General features: G+C 41.6%; 2 protein-coding genes across 2 annotated transcripts; both read right to left on the bottom strand.

Annotated features, from left to right (window-relative positions):
- Positions 1-695: 695 nt before the first annotated feature.
- Positions 696-7,096, bottom strand: LOC143135352 (phosphoglucomutase-1-like). Its single transcript, XM_076296046.1, has 11 exons — positions 6,821-7,096; positions 5,764-5,926; positions 4,812-4,958; positions 4,574-4,699; positions 3,045-3,235; positions 2,645-2,799; positions 2,180-2,295; positions 1,920-2,055; positions 1,390-1,573; positions 1,036-1,170; positions 696-934 (listed from the first exon to the last, which is right to left on the bottom strand). Exons 1-11 carry the CDS (start codon positions 7,076-7,078, stop codon positions 845-847), a joined length of 1,701 nt encoding a protein of 566 aa, XP_076152161.1. The 5' UTR covers positions 7,079-7,096; the 3' UTR covers positions 696-844.
- Positions 7,097-9,460: 2,364 nt separating this feature from the next.
- On the bottom strand, positions 9,461-13,529 carry LOC143133560 (angiopoietin-related protein 3-like). The gene is made up of 7 exons (XM_076293315.1): positions 13,053-13,529; positions 12,629-12,739; positions 12,247-12,361; positions 11,862-11,975; positions 11,337-11,432; positions 10,529-10,801; positions 9,461-9,660 (listed from the first exon to the last, which is right to left on the bottom strand). The coding sequence occupies exons 1-7, from the start codon at positions 13,527-13,529 to the stop codon at positions 9,461-9,463; spliced, it is 1,386 nt and encodes a 461-aa protein (XP_076149430.1).
- Between the last annotated feature and the right edge of the window lie 5,482 nt (positions 13,530-19,011).

The following is a 19,011-nucleotide window of genomic DNA, read 5'->3' as shown; positions in this document are numbered from 1 at the left end:
GTTACAAACAGTGCAGCGTGCAAGACTAGTAAAAAATAGGTCTGTCATTATTTTTTACTCTTATGATTATGAGACAAGGGTAGGCTACACTTTGAAATGGGTCTTACATTTTCCTTTTTTGGGGGCACTGACTCTGCCATGACGCTCCTGTTCCTAGATACACTGAACTGATTAAGTTCGGGAGAAAAGAGATAAAAAGCCCGCCTATACACTGAAAACTGATTGGCTCTCTGTCTTGGATGCGCTCAGGCACACACGCACCACCCCTCTCTCTCCCCCCTGTTGTGTGCGCGCTACACTCAGATGCACACGCGATTTCAAGTGTCGGTCTGGCGTGTGAGCTCTTGATCTAGATTCCGGGAGATTTTATCTAATTTGCGGGCGTCAGGGAGGCGCTATCAATATGCGGGAGACTCCCGGAACTTCCGGGAGACTTGGGACGTCTGTTACTTATGAGAAATGTGTTTGCTCGTGTCGCCTGTCACTTGAACCAGTTATTAGACTTTTTTTGTCAGATAATAGTTTTATTGAAGTCAAACGTTTCTGTTGCTTTTCATGAATATATGATGCTTTTCAGAATATATGTAGGGAAATAGCCTATTGAAAGTATTAGGGCCTAGGCCTGATGACTGTGTGTAGCCTATTGAAAGTGTTAGGGCCTAGGCCTGATGACTGTGTGTAGCCTATTGAAAGTGTTAGGGCCTAGGCCTGATGATGGTGTGTAACCTATTGAAAAATGTAGGGCCTTGGCCTATGTGATGATGGTGTGTAGCCTATTGAAAAATGTAGGTCTAGGCCTATGTGATGACGGTGAGTAGACTATTGAAAGTGGTAGGGCCAAGGCCTATGTGATGACAGTGGGGCCACTGCGACCCGTCCTCTCTTGAAGCATCGACAGTTTGAGAGCCAGATTCACTAGAGGGGCCAACATCACCTGTTTGAATATCAAACATGTCTCATATCAGACTGAATAACATAGTTTCATTATAGTCATATCATTATTATGTAAACCCCAAGTCAGGACTTGTAACTTACTTGTGAGTCTTGGAATATTTTTCTTGCGTCATTTTCATAGCTGTCAACATAGAGGCGAATAGTGGCCCCAGAGCTGCCTGTTCCACTTAAGCGAAAGATGACACGGGAACCATCTGAAAAGATGATTCGCAAACCCTGTGAAAGATTTACACAAGATAATTTTCTTGTGGTTGAGTGCAAAGTAATATAAATATCTGTTAGCATGTATATTATTGCAGTCCACAGACAAAGTGGAGGAAATAAGCGGAAGTATTGAGAGCATCAATAGGGTTAAAAAGTTTTATTATGTTTATTAAGTGTATGTGTTACACGGAAGTTATCCAACCACAAACATGATTGATTGAGGATTATCACCTGATGCCTTGATATGCTTCCATCCACTGGGTCATTGTACTCAAAGTTGTCTGCCCTTTCAACCTTGTACGTCTTTTCATCCATTGAGAAACTTTGTCCAGTGAATGCTTTGTCAGACATCATGGCCTCTAGATCTTCCATCATCTCAACAGCTAAGAGAATATCCACTTCCTCGTAGTCATACCTGTTGACAATGAACCCCACAAGTCAAAAACAGTTTCTAATCGACTTTAGAGTTAAGGACAGGTTATGTCAGAAATGTTGTTAAAGCATTATCCATCGCCAGGTTTGGTCAGTGTTCAGATGTACTAACCTCTTTAGACCAGAAGTTTGTTCAGACTAGTGATAGATTTTATTCAGATTTTCCAGATTTCTTTGTGAATGTGCTTATGAGATCATTACAAAAGGTTGGCTGTAACACTCGTCCAGCCACTTTAGAGGAGGCAGGCTATCACACATGCAGACATAACAGACTTCCAAACTAAGCTGCTAAACTGGATACATTTCTGTGCACTGTGTGTGACCCTTGCCTGGTGAAGAAGTTCCTCCCATATGTCTGCCAGTGCTCAGTCACGATCTCCTCCACACTCTGTTGCCGGGTGGCCAAGATGGAGAGCCATGCCAGCACAGCCCACAGCCCATCTTTCTCACGAATGTGATCGGAGCCTGGACATGCATAGGGCAGAAAGCCTTAGCGAGATTGTATAAGCTCTTATATAAGATCTTATAAGCACTCTCTGGGCATTCACATTGGTGTGTGTTCGTTTTGTTTCACTCACTCCTAAGCTACCTGTGCCGAAACTCTCCTCGCCACATAAGGAAAGCTTGCCGGCATCCATCAGATTCCCAAAGAACTTCCAGCCTGTCGGTGTTTCATACAGCTGAATCTTGGTGGCCTTGGCCACACTTGCACAAGCACAGACAGAATTTGAGTTTAAATGCTTTTTTGGTGTCATACAGGAGAGATAGGCGACATGATTTACAGGTCAGTAGGGGTATAGTTTGATTGACAGCTATAATTAGGCAATATTTACACAACTGAGTCACATGTTATAATATCTCATTAAGACAGCTGGAAATCAGACATATAATAGTACTAGTACTGTAGTATTATGGTGCATGCAGGTATTATCAGGGGTATTATGATCGTAAATGGTTGCAAACAACTAAAAAAGCCAAAACACAGTTGATTAACGTCATTCTTTTTTTAGAAATGAAAATTCATTCTTCGCTTAGGCCTTGTAGAGATCCTTACTTGTCAAGGGCGCCACTTGTTGGCATGCTCCTTGCAAACCCTCTCACCCCTGTGTGCTGGAAGTAAGGTATGCAGAAAATATTTGCAGCGATGACAGCCACAGAGTCTGATGGGTTGACGAAAAAGCCATGCTTCCCCAGGATCATGTTACGATCCTGGAGGGGACACAGTCAAGTTAGGGGTTATGTATGGGTCGGCAGTGCGATGACAGACAGTGGGTCCAGCACGCACTTTAAACTAAACCTGACCCACAACAGCTTTATCTGATGTCTCAATGGTACACTAGAATCTCTCAAGCCTATCCTCTGTGTGCACTTAGTATCACATGGTGTGTTTTAAAGAGTTAATCCACAGAGCTATAGTGTCACGAAAGAAGAGTTTGAAGAGGTCTGACACATACGCCATCACCATCAAAGGCTGCCCCAAAGTCATACTGGCCACTCCTCATGGATGCGACAAGCTCTGCAGCGTAGGTGAGGTTTGGGTCAGGATGCTGTCCCCCAAAGTCCTCCAGTGGGACGCAGTTGATGACTGAATTGGCAGGGCAGCCAAGTTCCTCACACAGCATCCTCTTCAGGTAGGGCCCCATTACTGTGAAAGTAGGCAAGTGCCAAAATGGTAGCAATATGGTCAAATGAATATTGGGTATTTAGAAGACTGCTAAAGCCATTTGTCATTAGAGAAGGAGTAATGTGAAATGTGGGTGAGGGTTTTAGTTGTAGGTAGCCAGGTTTAGTTGTAGTTTAGTTGTAGTAGCCAACTGTTTCATGTTTCCTAACGATCTGACATTGGAGCCATTTTACAAAGTTTCAGGAATGATGGCTCTATGTTTCTGTTTGATGTGCTGAATGAAACAAGACTAGCGGATGAAGGTGTTGACCATCAAGCCTGGTTAAAGTTCCTGTTATGTCAGGAGTGTCTGCAATGCCAACAGGGTGAGGCTCTAGGAATCGCGTGAGTGTGTGGGAAGGCGTGGGAGTCTGGGGAATCTGTATCCGGTGTCAGTGTTATCTCAAAGGACTCCCCTGATGGCCCTGAGACCTGTGTGAGCATGGAAACCCAATATCCCAAAAGGAGGCTGTCTCATTTGCTCTCCTGCCATATGGGTTTTGAGGTAGCAGCTGCACCCATAATGTGTTTCTGTCAAATGTATGAATAACAATTACCATAATATCAAGTTTGGTGATGCTGGTTGGTAAGTCTAATGTATTAATAGCACAAAGTTATTCTTCTCTCGGCAGTAGCTGGGAGATGAGCTCTCTGTAATGACTTTAACAGAATGGCTTAAAGATATGAATAATGGAAGACCCAACAGTTAAAGACCCTAAATCATTAACATTTTAACATCTACAGATTCTTAGTATAGTTTCCTCCTATTAATGTGTTTGTGTGTTTGATGGTCTGTGCTTGCTTGAATATCCATAGATGTTTTTGACTATTATGAGTGAACTGTAAGATCAAACTTAAAGCAACACCAAAGAGTTTTTTGTACCTTAAAATAATGTTTCCAAAATTGTTTCAGTGGTTCATCAACTCGTAACAGGGTGAACGGCACTTCTGCATTCGCTTCACAGCCCTCTATCGGCTATAACCGCACTATGGAAGTTTGCCAGATCGGGTAGCGGATCTGTGGTTTGATGGATTGAGACATAAGAAACTACAAATTTGACTTGCATCTGATGTCGCAATACATCATACTTTCATAAAATCATGCAACTTTCTCTACCTTGTGGACATCGTTATTTGCTAAGTTGGTGCTGGATAAACAAATAGTGTGCGTGCGACAGAGGAAAAGTTCTTTGGTGTTTCTTTAAATGATGAACTGTAAAATCAAACTTAAATGTTTGACCTACATATTTACGTCAGTTTGATTAGTGTATTTACAGTACAACACAACAATTCTACAAGAACTAACACCTACATTCTTACCTCCATGCATAGCGTCAAGACGGATCTTTATGTGGTTATGACCTGAAAGCATTTCCTTCAGTGCAGCAAAGTCAAATATATTTCGCAGCATGTTTGCATACGATTCGACTGGATCCACAATTTCCACTACAAAGAGCAACAAAGAATATGCATGCTTTCAGACAAGGAAATCTACTTTCCGAAATATAGGATTAGGCTCACCTTAGACTTTGATCAATGTGACAGAAATACTACTGACCTGTGAAGGGTTTGAATTTGTTTTCTAGATCAAATGTTTGTTTCCCCAGAGTGGCCAGGTCCACCCTGAGCTCTGGGCATATGGCATATTCCTCAATGGTCCTGCTGAGCTGGAATATTTTGTTTGTGATGGCTTCTGGAGCAGGGCCTGTTAGGGGGTTGTGTGATTTGGATTAAGCAAAGAATAGGTCATGAGTGTAGTGGATCAGCGTATTCAATTCATGCTTTCTCTGTGTTATCAGAAATGAAAGGTAAAATAGGAATCCTAAAATACAATCTTAATACATCTTATACTCAAGGCACAACATATAGCTGCTATTAATATCATATATCTTACAGACACATAAAAACTCAACTGTTCAAGAAAAATTTACAATGATGTCTTTAGATAAAACAAATCTTCAAGAGTGTGAAAGTGGAATAGGCCCACTTAAAATTGGAACACAAAAGACAGAATGAGCTTATATGTGCTTGTTATTCCAGGCACGGCAGTACTTAAATTGAATCTCAGTTCATCTCAAGAAAATGTTGGATGCTTCCTGAAAAAAAAAAAAAACACTATATACACCCGTCTATAACTTGCTGTATGGCAGTGGGTTAAAAGTCAAAGCTAGTGATATGCAGGTATATTGGTTTGACAACACTACCTTTGAGTAAAGGTGCTTTTAACAACACCAGATGAGAAGTCAAAACATCACTTTCTGTTGCTATCCTAATCTTTGCTAGACAAGAAACTTTAGATTATTATAACCCTGGTGCTCCTATAGCATTTACCCACTCCCTCTATTCCTTATGATACATTATAGAATGTGTTGGAAATGTATCTTGCTATGTGTTATTGTAAAAATAAAAAACGCACTACTGCCAAGTTGTTTTCAGATGCAGTTTAGGTGTGACTGTTCATCTTTATATTTCTACCAACATTCCCTGTAGGCTTTGTGCTCGTGTCTTACCACCATTGGATATATTGAACTTGATCCCAAAATCCCCATTGGGGCCCCCGGGGTTATGGCTAGCTGTAAGTAGGATACCTCCGATGGCTTTCATCTTTCTGATCACGCATGACACGGCTGGCGTGGACATGATCCCATTCTGACCAATTATGACACGACCTACCTGATGAGGACAGCAGACAGTTAGACAGGATTGGAATGACTCACTGTGTGTCTGAATCAAGAGGATCAACAGGACAGTGCTCTGACAATGAGCACACAGGACAGCATATATCCTGTGTGCTCATTGTCAGTTGAACTCCATTCAAGTGACAAAAAGAGAAATGTTGAAACCTATTCAAAATTCTGATGGCCAAAAAATGATCAATGCCATTCCATCAGCCAAACTGCTGTACCTTATCAGCATGTCTATAACATAAGGTAGATGAGCTCTGACCTGTCACTGATCCATATGTGGCACTGAGCCTTGGCATTTCTCATGCACCTGTGTGCTCTAGTATTAATTCACCAAATTAGAAGCACATGTATCATCACGCATATTTCACTTTCAATCCCCTATGAATAGCCTTTGCTGATGAGAGGCCAAGTTTGTTGGCTCCATTCAACAAGCAGTCTGCAAACAGCAGTTAGCTGCCAAACCCAAGGTCTATTTCAAGAGGAAACAACTCTAGATGTGCATGTACCATTTATGTTGGTGATCTTCCATGGTGTAAAATGCATTTGTTTACTAGAGTAATATCTTGCATAAAATCTCAACAGAAATCTTTGATTTACACAACTGCTTATGTTCTTAGGCTGATGGTGTTCTTTGTAGAGTATTTCTGTAAATCATACCCTCTGACACTTGGTATTTGGAGGACATCTACAATTTAAAGCTGTAGTTTAAAATTATACTGATTGTGTGATCATGGATTAGGCCGGACAGTAGTTTGCAATTTGAGAACAATGTTGATTCATGACACATGCATTCACATGCAAAGAAGAAACATGCCACTATCTCAGAATATCTACTTGCACATGAGGCTGCATCAACTCAGCAACTAGTGGTGAAACTGACCCCGTTTGCTGCTGCCATCTGCACAATCACCTCGATGGCCACCCGGTTGAAGTAGCGTCCATCTCCACCGACAATTAGGGTGGATCCTTGGCGGTCACGCAGATCTATGGAGGAGAGGACGCTCTGAATGAAGTTTTGGAGGTAGTCCCTGTTGGACTGGAAAACATATACCTTCTTCCTCAAACCACTGGTCCCAGGCCTCTGGTCTGGGTATGGGGCAGTGGGCACAGACAACACCTGCAGAGGGCTATCGTCCATCGTTTGACGGGCTGAGGAGGAAATAGTGGGGGAGAGACAACAAAGCAAAGGCAGCCTGCACACGCCCCCCTTGAGGGGAGAGGGAACTGGGTGGGAAGAGGAAGGGAAAGCCTTGCGGCTGCCCCAGGCATTCAGGACGCTGGCAGGGCAGTTAAGGGGCCAAAAATAAAGCAACGGAAAGGCAGACTGGTAACTGAAGACGTCTCGGCACACATGTGTCAGGGCATCACTGTCATGGACGGCTGTCCCCTGGGGGCCCAGAGTAGCTAGTGCAGCCAGGTCCGGCCTGGAGGTCTGAGACGAGTGCGCTCTGATTGCACACTAATGACACAGTGAGTCATCCCCGGCTAAATCGGACATGTGTTTTTCTTTCTCTCTTATTCTGTGGTATGGATGATGTTATTTTAACCATCCCATGTGCCATTTTGGGATTTGTTGAACTCTGAAGTGTGCAGAAGAAATTATTGGTGACCTCTTCTTTTCCATAAGTAACCTAAAGTAGTAACATAAAGTTTAGGAGCTTAGGGGAAAACAAGTATTCAATCTCTTTTTCACAAAAACAAGCTAATGAATGTAAGTTCATGAATATTATTGACTTCCCCTTCAATGTATGTGACATCAAATTCATATAAAAAGTTTTTGTAATGAGTGTATTATCTCTAATTTAGTGTGCACTAAAGTCCATTTATTGCAAAAAATTGGGTTTGGGCTATTTAAAAAAAAAAAAAAACTGTGTCACCATGAACCATGAAAACTGTTTATATCAAACCTTTTTTGGGAAGGTTCAGTTTCTATGACAGTGCTGTTACGGACCCCTGGTCTCTAGGAGAGGTTCTGTACTGCAGGACTGCCCCAAAAAGCCTCCTCATCCATTCTCAGGCCTGAGCCTGAAGGGTAATAGTTACAATGTATGCAATCTGGCCAGATCACTAAAAGGTCTGGCTCATTGGTCTGGGATTTTGAGAACAAGCATACTCAAGTGCAGTGAGCACTGAAAGACAAACGTAAGAGCATATTGAAAGCATATGAAAAGGCATATATCCATGCAAATATGCCTAAATGTGCAAGAGAATATGCAGTTCTGGCTAAAAATGACTGAAAACCTCTGAAAAATGACTAAAAAATCCATCACCCTTATAACATACTTTTTACATACATACTTTTAATGTAGACCCTACTGGTTGAAAAGATAATGGCAGTAAGAAGAACCATCAGCAGAGGGAGACACTGCTTCATGTGAGAAGAGCCAGGTACCCCAACTCCCTCTCCACTCTGGAGAGAACTGACTGAAAGTTAGTCACTGTCTTTGTTGACATACTGTATGCTACTATAAAATATGTTGTATTGTTGTACAATAATATAAAAATGTCCACAGAAAATGTGTTAATGCTGTGATAGGCAACATATTGCCTACCCCTAAGGGGAGATAGGGTGAGAAATAAGACAAACTGCAAGAATCTATTTAAGTAAAAAAAAAAAAAAAAAACTCCCAAATATAAAAGGAGAGGAAAATCTGATTGAAACCCACTGGCCTTTACCAGTTGAAGTAATCTCAGCAAATAATGACGGCAGCACTGTTCCAGCCATGTGGCAATCCGTCTGTGCTTCTTTTGGCAGACGCTACAGAGCCTTGAATGTCCTGTTAGCAGAGTTCATTAGCCGCGGGTATACCCACAGGAGCAGCTGGACTCTCTGGCCTGCCAGAAATGGCTAAACCATGGGGCCAGTGGTTTGATTCTGTAATGTGGGTGTACAACAAACTGTGGGTGGATGGTTTTGTCCATGGGAGTGGGTGCACTACTTGTGTGTACATCTCCTTATTCTCCCATGTCTCAAAAGTAATTTGTATACAGGTACTCATACAGATACACATACTCAGATACAAATATACACATGTTCTTTTTTAAAAACACTGTTTATTTTCAAGCTCAATACAAATGGCACCACACACTACAAAATATATACAGTATGAATGGGTATTCTTAAAGTCAATGTGACTCAGTGAAAAACCTGTGACTGACTCCGTTAACCATGGTTGACCTCAGGTTGAGGGTCCACAATACTCAGGCCCCTGCCCAGTGCTTCTGACTATAAAAGGCCGGGATGAAAAAGGGCATTCTAAGATGAGCATACCTTATTCAGTGACCGCTATCGAAAATCAACATAATCACAGACTGCAGGGTTCTAACCTGTTAGCACCATAGAAACCTACTGTAACATATACACATTGGACACTTCTATTATCTGAGTTATGTTATAGTGCTACGCTATAAAAGTTTAACTTTATAATGCAACTACTCCGATATTCAGTAACAGCAACGTCGGGGGGGGGGGGGTGGGGGGGGGGTTGATGTGGGGAGAGTGAACAAGGAGAGGATCTGTTTATTCAGCTGGTCCCTGAGGAGGGATGTGTGTGCTTGACACATGTCGTATTGTGATTTGTGAGGACTTGAGTGAGAAGGAGCTCCATGCGTGGGCCTTCAGGTGTGTTCCCTTTCTGCGGTCAGCACGGCCCCGCGGCTTGCCGTTAGTGTACCTCCCGTTGAGATTGATGTCGCCGCAGGCGCTGAACCACCAGCCCCCTGGGAAAGTACACAGGCAGAGACAAGAGATGCAGATTTGAACGGTCAGAACCGCATCCTCCTGACCGTTCTGGCCACAGCCTCCAGTGATCTTGGCCTGACCTGCTCAGTTTTGCTGACAACTAGATGCCACTGATTGTATCGCCTGTGGGTGCAATACATCCTGAGAGCTTCACTGCTGCTATGAGAGAATTTCTCAATCAAACAGTTTGCATGCAGCCAAACCGCTGCCGACTGCTTATCAGGCGGTTACACTGCTGTGAATACATGAATGGCTTCAGAGATAACTATAATATACATTGATTATGGAATTAATGCAATCAATGCAGTAAATTACTCAAAAGTCACATGTTTATAATGTGAGTGAAGATGCTCAGAGGGATGTGTATATTTAAGTAAATAAGGCACATCTATCTGTGTGTTTGTATATTGTATTGTGTGTGACTTAGTCATTATAAGTCTATCTAGATATTTGAAAACCAAACCTGCATATCAACCAAACACTTAATCTACTGTAAGTACTTGAGCCGAGTGTCTTGACGAAGCATACATTTTGAAGATTATTTTCCTACTATTATTATTATTTAGTGGTGCAGACATATAGCATCACAATGTCAAGTTTTATTAGGTGAATACCCTTTCATCTTTCAATGGTTCGGCACTGATAATACAGTGCATTATGTGACATACAAACCTACTTAGTGTAACGTAATGTTTTGATGATGATTTAAAAATTAGCTTCTCTCTTCTTTCTCTTTTTTATCTCATACTGCATCACTTCTTCAACTCCTGAGTATAAACACATAACCTTTAAGTTTTAAAATTACTCCTCAGGTTCTGTTCCTGATCAGAGGTCGTCTTACTGTACCTGTGTAGTCATTGGTGCAGCTGGGCTCCTGGTGTTCGTCGTTCATGCGGTCCTTGGTGGAGAACCGGATGGCTGTGTCGTTTCCCACAGCGGCCGGCAGGTCACTGTCTGTTGGCCTGAGGTGGATTGCATAGTCAGAGCTGGCATCCTCCATCATGAGGTGGTATTCCACAACGTACTTGGCCTGTTTGGAGTCCTCGGCTATGATCCGCAGGATTGTGTCATTGTGCTGAGTGAGGGCATGGACCTTCCTCAAGCCAAGCCAGAACTCTCCTGCCAAAGACAAAAGCACCTCATTGGTCAACTTGTTTGTTTAAATGTCTCGCACGGGTTCATCTTAAACTGCTCCATCATTTAACTTGATTGGCATAATGACATTACCTAAAGACACGAATATGTATTCATACCTACATTAGATTACATGTGTATACATTCTTCATTTTCTCCTGCATTCTCATGCACAAGCTGCTGTCCGTGTGTTAACGGACTTCAGTTTATTACTAGACTAGCTTAGCAGTATGGTATGTTGCAAGAGGCCTGCTTAGAAAGATGTAATGCTGGCTTATAGCAAACACATTAGCCAGACATCTTCAGGAAGCTTCTTCAAGAGACTCTGAATGACAGTTCACTGTCACACAACAGGCTACACGGCAGCAAAGTTGATTTTCAGAAAAGACAGGTCTGTGTCCCGTGCTTGAATGTCATCACTTACAGGTAGGGGTTACAGGTGTGGGTATGTGCAGTGAGGCTTTCCTAGCTTTGATCAAATTACAAGACACATACACCTCAATCTACACAGTCAACACACCTTTAAAGCTGCCAAAGCCCTCTTCATAATTTCTCCAGGTCTGGTCGAAATCCACAGAGCCATCCTGTCTGTGCTGAATGACGGTAGCAACCCCATCTGCAGGCAAAAATTGAGTACTGAGTTTCCCCACTATTTCATTCAGCTAAAGGAAAGCATTCCAAGTTTGGTGTCATTTTTGATGAAAGACTCATCTGAAAAGGCCCCTAAAGTCAGCCTCAGTAATGGTTGACATTTAGGGAGTAAATAATGGATTCATAGGATTCAGCCTCTTTCAAATAGCATAATACTTTTATAATACTATTACTACTACAACTGCTACAACAACTACTATTACTATGACTACTACTACTACTAATAATGATAATAATAAAGAAATTCATGACTAAGTTGTCATTCGATTTGGCAAACTATTGGTGGTGGTGTTGCCTGCTGAAAATGCCTAAAATATTTTCCTGTGTGCTGTATCATTTCAATCAAATGTCAGAAAACATGACATCTTTGTTTAATAAGGAAGAGGAGTCTTACTGTCGGTCATTTCACAGTGCACCAGGAAGGGCCGGGACCGGTTGGGCTTGATGGGGTACAGGCCGCTGTTCCTCTGGCCTCTGGCATACACATCACCACAGTGGGCTGGGAGACCTGTAACATGACCCGACAGAAACAGTCAAAGCTCAGTGTTTTCATATAAACTGGCTTCTGCACATCAGCAGGTGAAATATGCTGGTGGCACCAACCAACAGAAGTGTTTTGTCCTCATGGGGACACTACTTCACATTGGAATATGTAACACTTATATATATATATTGAACAATAAAATCACATTGTGAGCTGCTTAATTGAAGCATTCTCTAAATGACCAGAATGACATGTACGGATAGCACAATAAAAACCTGAAAACGATCACACGTACCATCCCAGAGAGAGTCATTACTGGTGCTGTTGTCCGACAGGTACCCAGACACATTGTGAGTCTCTTTGTTCCAGACCCATTTGAAAACAGTGTCCTGAAGGATGCTGTCACTGACCTAGTGGGGACATAAGGACCAGGCTGTTAATTACTGGAATAACTTGTACCTGACAGCACATTATACAACATAAAAAATATGAACCTGAAAAGTAAATGAACTACCGTGCTCATACTATTTTGAAACTCCCAAAGAGGCTGTTCCTTTACGTTACGTAGCATAGCTACTTTGGGTCTAATCATTCAGGTGAGTTTTGATGGCCCTATTTCTTCATAATTCTGTGTGGATGCAGCGCTTAACAGTGACAATGTATGCAAAAGACAATACCTTCTTCTCCAGGCTCTTGATCTGGGTCCTTTGGAAGTTGAGCTGTTCACTTTGTTCCCTCACTGCCTTCAGGAGGTCTGTGATGCTTCTCTCTTGGGTGTGAATGACCTCCTGCAAGGCGACACATCACAGCTCAGGATAGCCCAGTACATATTTTTTACTTTTAGAACATTCACTTCACTGGATTCATTTCAATTCTGAGCTCAGAAGTGCTATGCTTGCAGTTATCATCCTTCGACAAAAGTGAAACTTTAACTTTTGCACATTATCAGTTTGCCTTTTAAGTGAATTCACAACTTTGCACTACTTATAAAACTTGGCTGTTCTCACTCTCCTGACAATTGGCCACTCTGAAAGAAAATATGCTGACAGGCTGAAGATAAGGCGGAGAACCGAGGCCACAGCACTGTTCTGGAAGTCTCACCTTGAGAGCAGAGATTTCGGCGAGCTGGTCTGCGGAGAGAAGGCCCTGGGACAGGCCACTCATCTTCTCCTCCAGCTGGCCCACCTGGCTCTGCAGATTGCTCCGCTCCCGAATGATGTCCTCCACCTTGGTGTTGATCTCCTGGGACAGGCTCTTGATCTCGTCGTTGTTGGATTTGAGGACGACGGTGGTCTTCTTCAGCTCCTCCTCCTCCTCCTTGATCTCGCTGGCCAGGGTGGCGAGCTGGTAGAACGAGCGGTCGAACATGTTGAGCTTTTGGAAGATGTCGTTGATTTGGCCCTTGGTCTTCTGTACAAAGTCCTTCAGGCTGTGGCCGAGCTGAAGGAGCCCGTTGGCCAGGAGCCGGACGTCATCCAGGGGGGCAAAGGAGAAACGGGACTCCGCTTCCTTGGCACCAGTAGCGGGTAAGCCATGAGCACAAGCAACGAGCACCAGCAGGAGCAGCAGCAGCTTCATTATTCCGGTTGTTTCTGGAGTTCTCCCTTCGTGGTGTTGGTGTCTGCCTGTGTCTCCTCTACCGCCTCTGGAAGAAAGACGGCCAAAGTCAGTGGCATGTCAGCTTATATACCTGCTTCCAGAGGGGGGTTGATTATTAAGCAACGCACAGTTTGAACTTTAGTAGTCCTCTACACTCCCTGCTTGGTCCTCAATGTGCAAACAAAGTGTTCACAACAGGCCAATATCACCCTACCCCTGATCTCCTTAGATGTAACATGGCCTGTTGTGAACAGCTGCAGTAATGGAACTTTTAAATGCCTCCTCTACTCTCAACTCCATATTGCCGCAGGGGATTTCACTCACTTAACACCAAACATAAGGATTCCATAAGGGGCCATGGGTAAAAAGTGTGCATCAAAAAGTTCACCAGGCACATCAGAAATGTTTTTTTTACAAAAAATGTTTTTAATCGTATGGAGCCCCCGATGGTTCACAGTGGGATTTGTTTTCTAAGCTTTTTTTGCGTGCCCCTTGCAATATTTTTACATTCCCTTGTCAAAGTTCTGGGTTCCCTCAAATTAAGTTTTGCATTTCTTCAAAATAGTTTTGTGCTTCCTTGCAGAAGACTACTTCTGACTTTAGCAAAGGTATGCAAAACTATTGCGAGGGAATCCAAAAGGGTCAAAAAAAATTTAACATAGGGTTTTTGCCATGACACACAGCTGTAATCACATATCTAAATAGCAGATAACGTTATATACAGTAATTACAGAAAAACAGCTGAGGCAAAGTCATGTTTTCTGTCATGTAGAGAGTGAAATCTGTTTAAATGGGTCATGTTTATAGGTCTGTGTGTGCATACCAAAGGGTCAAAGATTCTCAAAAATATTTTCATATCTTCCAGACAGGCTAGAGGCTGGGCGGACTGTCCTTATTGATATGTCAGTCACTTTCTGAAGAAGACATTACATTACATTTAGCAGACACTTCTTGACCAAAGTGACTTACATATGTCAGCTATATTACAAGGGATCACATTGTCCCCGGAGCAAAACGGGGTTAAGTGCCTTGCTCAAGGGCACAACGGTGGAAGCTGGGAATTGAACTGACAACTTTCAGGCTACTGCACGCTAGCCCAGCTCCTTAACCACTACACTACCACCGCAATATCAAATAGATTTTTTTTGTTAAAGGCAAACATACCTACTACAGAGTGAATGGCTATACAGTGGTTTGGATAAAGTGGCACATGGATTCAGGTTTGTCAAGGGATAAAATGACACCAGTTACACTACCCTTACACTACCCATGTCAATTTAATAATTAATCTAATCATTAATTACATTATCCATGAAGGGATACATCAATAAAATAGTAAAAATAAATAAAAAATAATCTGTTTCCAAATTACAATCCACTGTAGAAATAAATATTATAATTCTAAGTGTCTGTAAGATTTTTTAGTTGATTAAGTGATTGCTGTTAACCCTTGAACCCTTTCTTGAATTTCCCCTGGGGATCAATAAAGTATCTATCTATCTATCTCTATCTTGAACCCTTTCTTGTGATGATACAATAAACAAAGAAACCTTGGTTAGTTGAATAGGGTTGTTTGTTGCCCATAGGTATCAGGGCATAGCACACAAATCAAACAGATCTCACTAAACTCAAACAGTTACATTACTCTGGTGTGTCATTTTGACCTTCTGGGACAGAAAACCGAAATCCACTCGATATTTGTCTTGATCATTGTTTGGATCTTTATTGCAGCAGAGCAGGCATTGAGGATATTCCTCTTTTGCATTAGAAGAAGCAGTAGGCTTAATCATCTTTAGATGAGATGACATGACAGGAAAAATCAATAAATTATCTCTGTTTTGATGAATGTTTTATTTGCCTTTCAGGTACGTGGCAAGATGATCAATCAAAATGGGCACATCAGTGGAACACTTGGACAATTATTAGTTTACAATTCCACAATGTTTTTGTCATTCAGGCTGCTGGTGAAAAAGAAACAACTCTCTCAGTTTAAGCCAATAGCAATCAAAAGTATATCAGTGAGATGTTATTTTATCCTTCTTATTATGATTCAAGACATCATCCTTTATGATTTGTAGTTTCATATTTTTTATAGTATCCAATGACACATTCTGAAATACAAAAAAAACAACCAAGCAACTCTACCAACTACTCCAGTGAAAATGTAGGTCCACTAGGCTACTTTATCCATAAAGTACTGCTCAGTATGTGGAATTGGTTGTACTGTACACCTACAGACCAAATCACGGTCACTGGGACCTCTTTTCACCCTGTTAAGCCTGAGAGCCAGTCATTAAATGTTTACTTTTCTGGTGGGGTCTAGTTCGGGCACGTACATCGTTCACCGCCCTTGGCCCTGATCTCAGGCGACCTCAAGGTCCAAAGGAAGGGTGCATTGTCATGGATGCCACAGATACTAATGCTTCATTTAATTTGACCATACTGTTCCAGTGCTGGCATACTTTGTCAAAACACCAGGCTTGCTACACATTATGGTTATTCTGCTGAATTTAATATCTTTTGTTAATATTTTACCATCATCCATAGCTAGCAAGACAGTCCATGTTTGCAGAGGAGATGACAGTGCTTTTGGTGGTCTGTCCTAGTTCTTCTGTCCCCCCTTTTTGTAGATAAAAACATTATATATTTTATTGATATTGGCAACAAATTGAATATTGTCCTTGGTTTTCATCTCAGAAATTTGGTCACCATATCTGTTAGATCTGCTGTCGAAATTCAACTCTAGCATATTTTGACCTACATTATGCAGACAAATGGGACCTGGCTTGCTAGTTATACTCCAGTCATATATTTTCAATTAAGGCTTGCTGCCAGCCCCCAACTGTAGACTTACAGTTCATTGCAATGCAATCAGTAGGCTACAACTAGAACTTTCACCTTCAGGGCACCCCCTATGATTTAGATTAGGTTCTCAAACAGGGCTGTCCGCCAGATTGTGTGGGTAAACATTTACATTTTACAATATAACATCACTTTTCATCCATTTTGTTTCATTTCCATTTTATACAAAACAGCATTGTTCACACTGGGCAGCTAATACTGTGGGCTTATAATTTTGTCATGACAACATAACATTAGTTTTAGTCCACTGTGAGTCGTTAACAGGTAGCTTCTAGGCCTAGTTACGGTACATTGACATTGTCAGGAATTGCTGTTATGATTATGAACATGGAACTTGATGATCCTAGCATTAGTGAGGATAGTTGGTAGAAGCCTCATTACAAAATCTATTTAATAAAGTTTCTGGTCTCACCCACCACCCACCTAATGGCTTCTCTGAAAATAACATTATTCCAACTCAAGACTCCAATCTAAATATAATTACAACACAGGAGTAAAGCTAAAATGGTATTCATTAATGGTATTCATGCTTAGCTAAGGTAGCTATCGATATAATGCTATTAGCTAGCTTCTAGTTCATCATGTCACTCTCTGGGGGGAAAAAAACAAATCAAATGAAAACAGACAAAAACTGGTTGTTAAATGTTATCTGGCCTGCCTGCAAAAAAAGTGAACTGTGAGCACTCACCAACTCCCGAAGTGTACTGACAGGTAGGATAGTAAAATGCTGGCTTGTGAAGATTGTATGGTCGAAGTGGATAGGCTGTTGCCGAAGGGCATTGCTAACTTATTTTTGTTACAGTAGCTTCCATTTACGTTCTAAGTGAGAATGTTGCCGGGAGGGAAAGTAATCTCATCGCCATCTAGTGGTTGCGTTCCTAGAGTTTAGCGGAGGGGATGGGATTTTTTTTTAGAAAAAATATATCTCGGTGCACATTGGGATCTTAATTTAATGCCTTCCATATGTTAGGCACTGGGGTCACCTCTATTGCTTCAAGTGGTCATACCTTATTTTTAGGATCAGTTGAATTGTTTTGAGTTTTTGTCGTAACATGGTGATAACAAACTACAGTTGCATGTGACCTCACAGGTTTGGGCGCTTAATCTCTAACTGATCAATACGGCAATTTGCTTAACTGGCTTACATATTTTTGTAATAACGGAAGGTGATGTAAACCGCGTGGTGATAACCTTTATGTCTGGATAACTGGTGTTGTGCTTCTACTCACATGAAGAGCTGGCAGTAAGTGTTAAGTGGCAATGCTAACCAGGCTAATAAACAAACCATGCTACCGTGAGTAACGTCGAAGGGTAAAGTCACGTGGCTTTTTTGTAGTTCGTTTATGAAACAAAAGGAGCAATTTCGATTTTTTTTTAAATAAGGCAAAATAGGGTCTGACATTTTCACAGTTAGAAGATTATTACTGTATAGACACTGAAAAATATTTTTGGTGGATAGGATCGCTGATTTGGCTTCACAGTATTTTTTTTAAAATAGGTCTATGGGACTTAACATTGGAGCTGCTCTTCGATAGGAACGCAACCATTTGGGGTACTGGTTTTCACTTTCCCTCCCTATATGGTAAGCCCACTAGACTGTCTAACTGTAGCATTTTAAAAAATAAGATTTGATATAAGAAAGCAGTTTTGTTTATTCACATGAGTTTGAATATTCTGACAGTTCAGGGAACTATTTTATTGTTGGTCAGACAGTCCCCCTTAGAAACAATTATTTTTAACTAATGTAGTGTTCTACCTAAGTGGCTTTGGACAAAACCGTCTGCCAAACCATAACCAACCATAATGTGTGCAATGCATGCATGCATGTGAGGGCATTGCAGCCAGGACAGGAACCATAAAACCAAGAGTAGCCTAGGCTAGGCCTAAGAGCAAAAACAGTAACTAACATCCAATGAACTAAGGTTAAAAACGTGTTTGGAATTACACTACACTACATTTGCAGTTTCAAGGACCACCAAGGACGAATACCGAATTGTGATGGGAAATTAATGTTCAATCTTGCTTAGTTCAAATATCTGAGCTCATAGCCTAATGAAATACTTGGCACAATAACTTCAGTAAATACTCTCTTGCAAGATTTCATGGATTGCAGACAGACAGCATAGCACAAGTTTGGTTGAAATTGGTTGGATCTGATTTAAGTAGCCAAACATTTATTTATTAGTCCAGCTAGCAGAGGGTCAGTGATTATACTTCGGTCACTGACTGCAAAGCATAGGAGCATTTACAATGTTGCGTTTCTTGGCCAAGGACCATTTGAAAAAGAGACTATAGTCTCAATATGACCCCCCCTGGTTAAATAAAGAGGGGGGGAAGCCAATTGAACTCATAACAGGCCAAATAGTCATGTTATTTGCGCTCTATCTGCTCAGTCCACCATACACACAGCATTCAATCTAGCTTTGTTCATTTACTTACTGTACATGATATTGAAATATATATGGCTTTTGGGCATCAATATAGTGAAATACACACCGATATGTGATCCGATAGGTAAACCCTTTTCATGGTGCACTGTGCACTCAAAAGTCCTTGATTTTTGCTCCGTTTCAACCCTCTGGTTAAATTTCACCAACTT

The sequence above is a fragment of the Alosa pseudoharengus genome, unplaced genomic scaffold (assembly GCF_046254945.1).
Source record: "Alosa pseudoharengus isolate Yale_2024_CS ecotype anadromous, Long Island Sound unplaced genomic scaffold, YU_APseudo_1.1 YU_APseudo_1.1_scf_2, whole genome shotgun sequence".
Taxonomy (NCBI): domain Eukaryota; kingdom Metazoa; phylum Chordata; class Actinopteri; order Clupeiformes; family Clupeidae; genus Alosa; species Alosa pseudoharengus.
The sequence above is the reverse complement of the archived record's forward strand: the minus strand, read 5'-3'. Positions and strand labels throughout refer to the sequence as shown.

What these genes read in the sequence shown, in the direction of transcription:
- LOC143135352 (XM_076296046.1), bottom strand. Translation starts at nt 7,078, where the DNA reads ATGGACGATAGCCCTCTGCAGGTGTTGTCTGTGCCCACTGCCCCATAC. An exon ending in CAAATTCAAACCCTTCACAG is followed by an intron (nt 4,700 to 4,811) that starts GTCAGTAGTATT and finishes TGCTCTTTGTAG; the next exon opens with TGGAAATTGTGGATCCAGTC. An exon ending in GGGAGGAACTTCTTCACCAG is followed by an intron (nt 1,574 to 1,919) that starts GCAAGGGTCACA and finishes CATTGTCAACAG; the next exon opens with GTATGACTACGAGGAAGTGG.
- LOC143133560 (XM_076293315.1), bottom strand. Translation starts at nt 13,529, where the DNA reads ATGAAGCTGCTGCTGCTCCTGCTGGTGCTCGTTGCTTGTGCTCATGGC. An exon ending in GGGCTTTGGCAGCTTTAAAG is followed by an intron (nt 10,802 to 11,336) that starts GTGTGTTGACTG and finishes TGTCTTTGGCAG; the next exon opens with GAGAGTTCTGGCTTGGCTTG. An exon ending in CTGCACCAATGACTACACAG is followed by an intron (nt 9,661 to 10,528) that starts GTACAGTAAGAC and finishes GTACTTTCCCAG; the next exon opens with GGGGCTGGTGGTTCAGCGCC.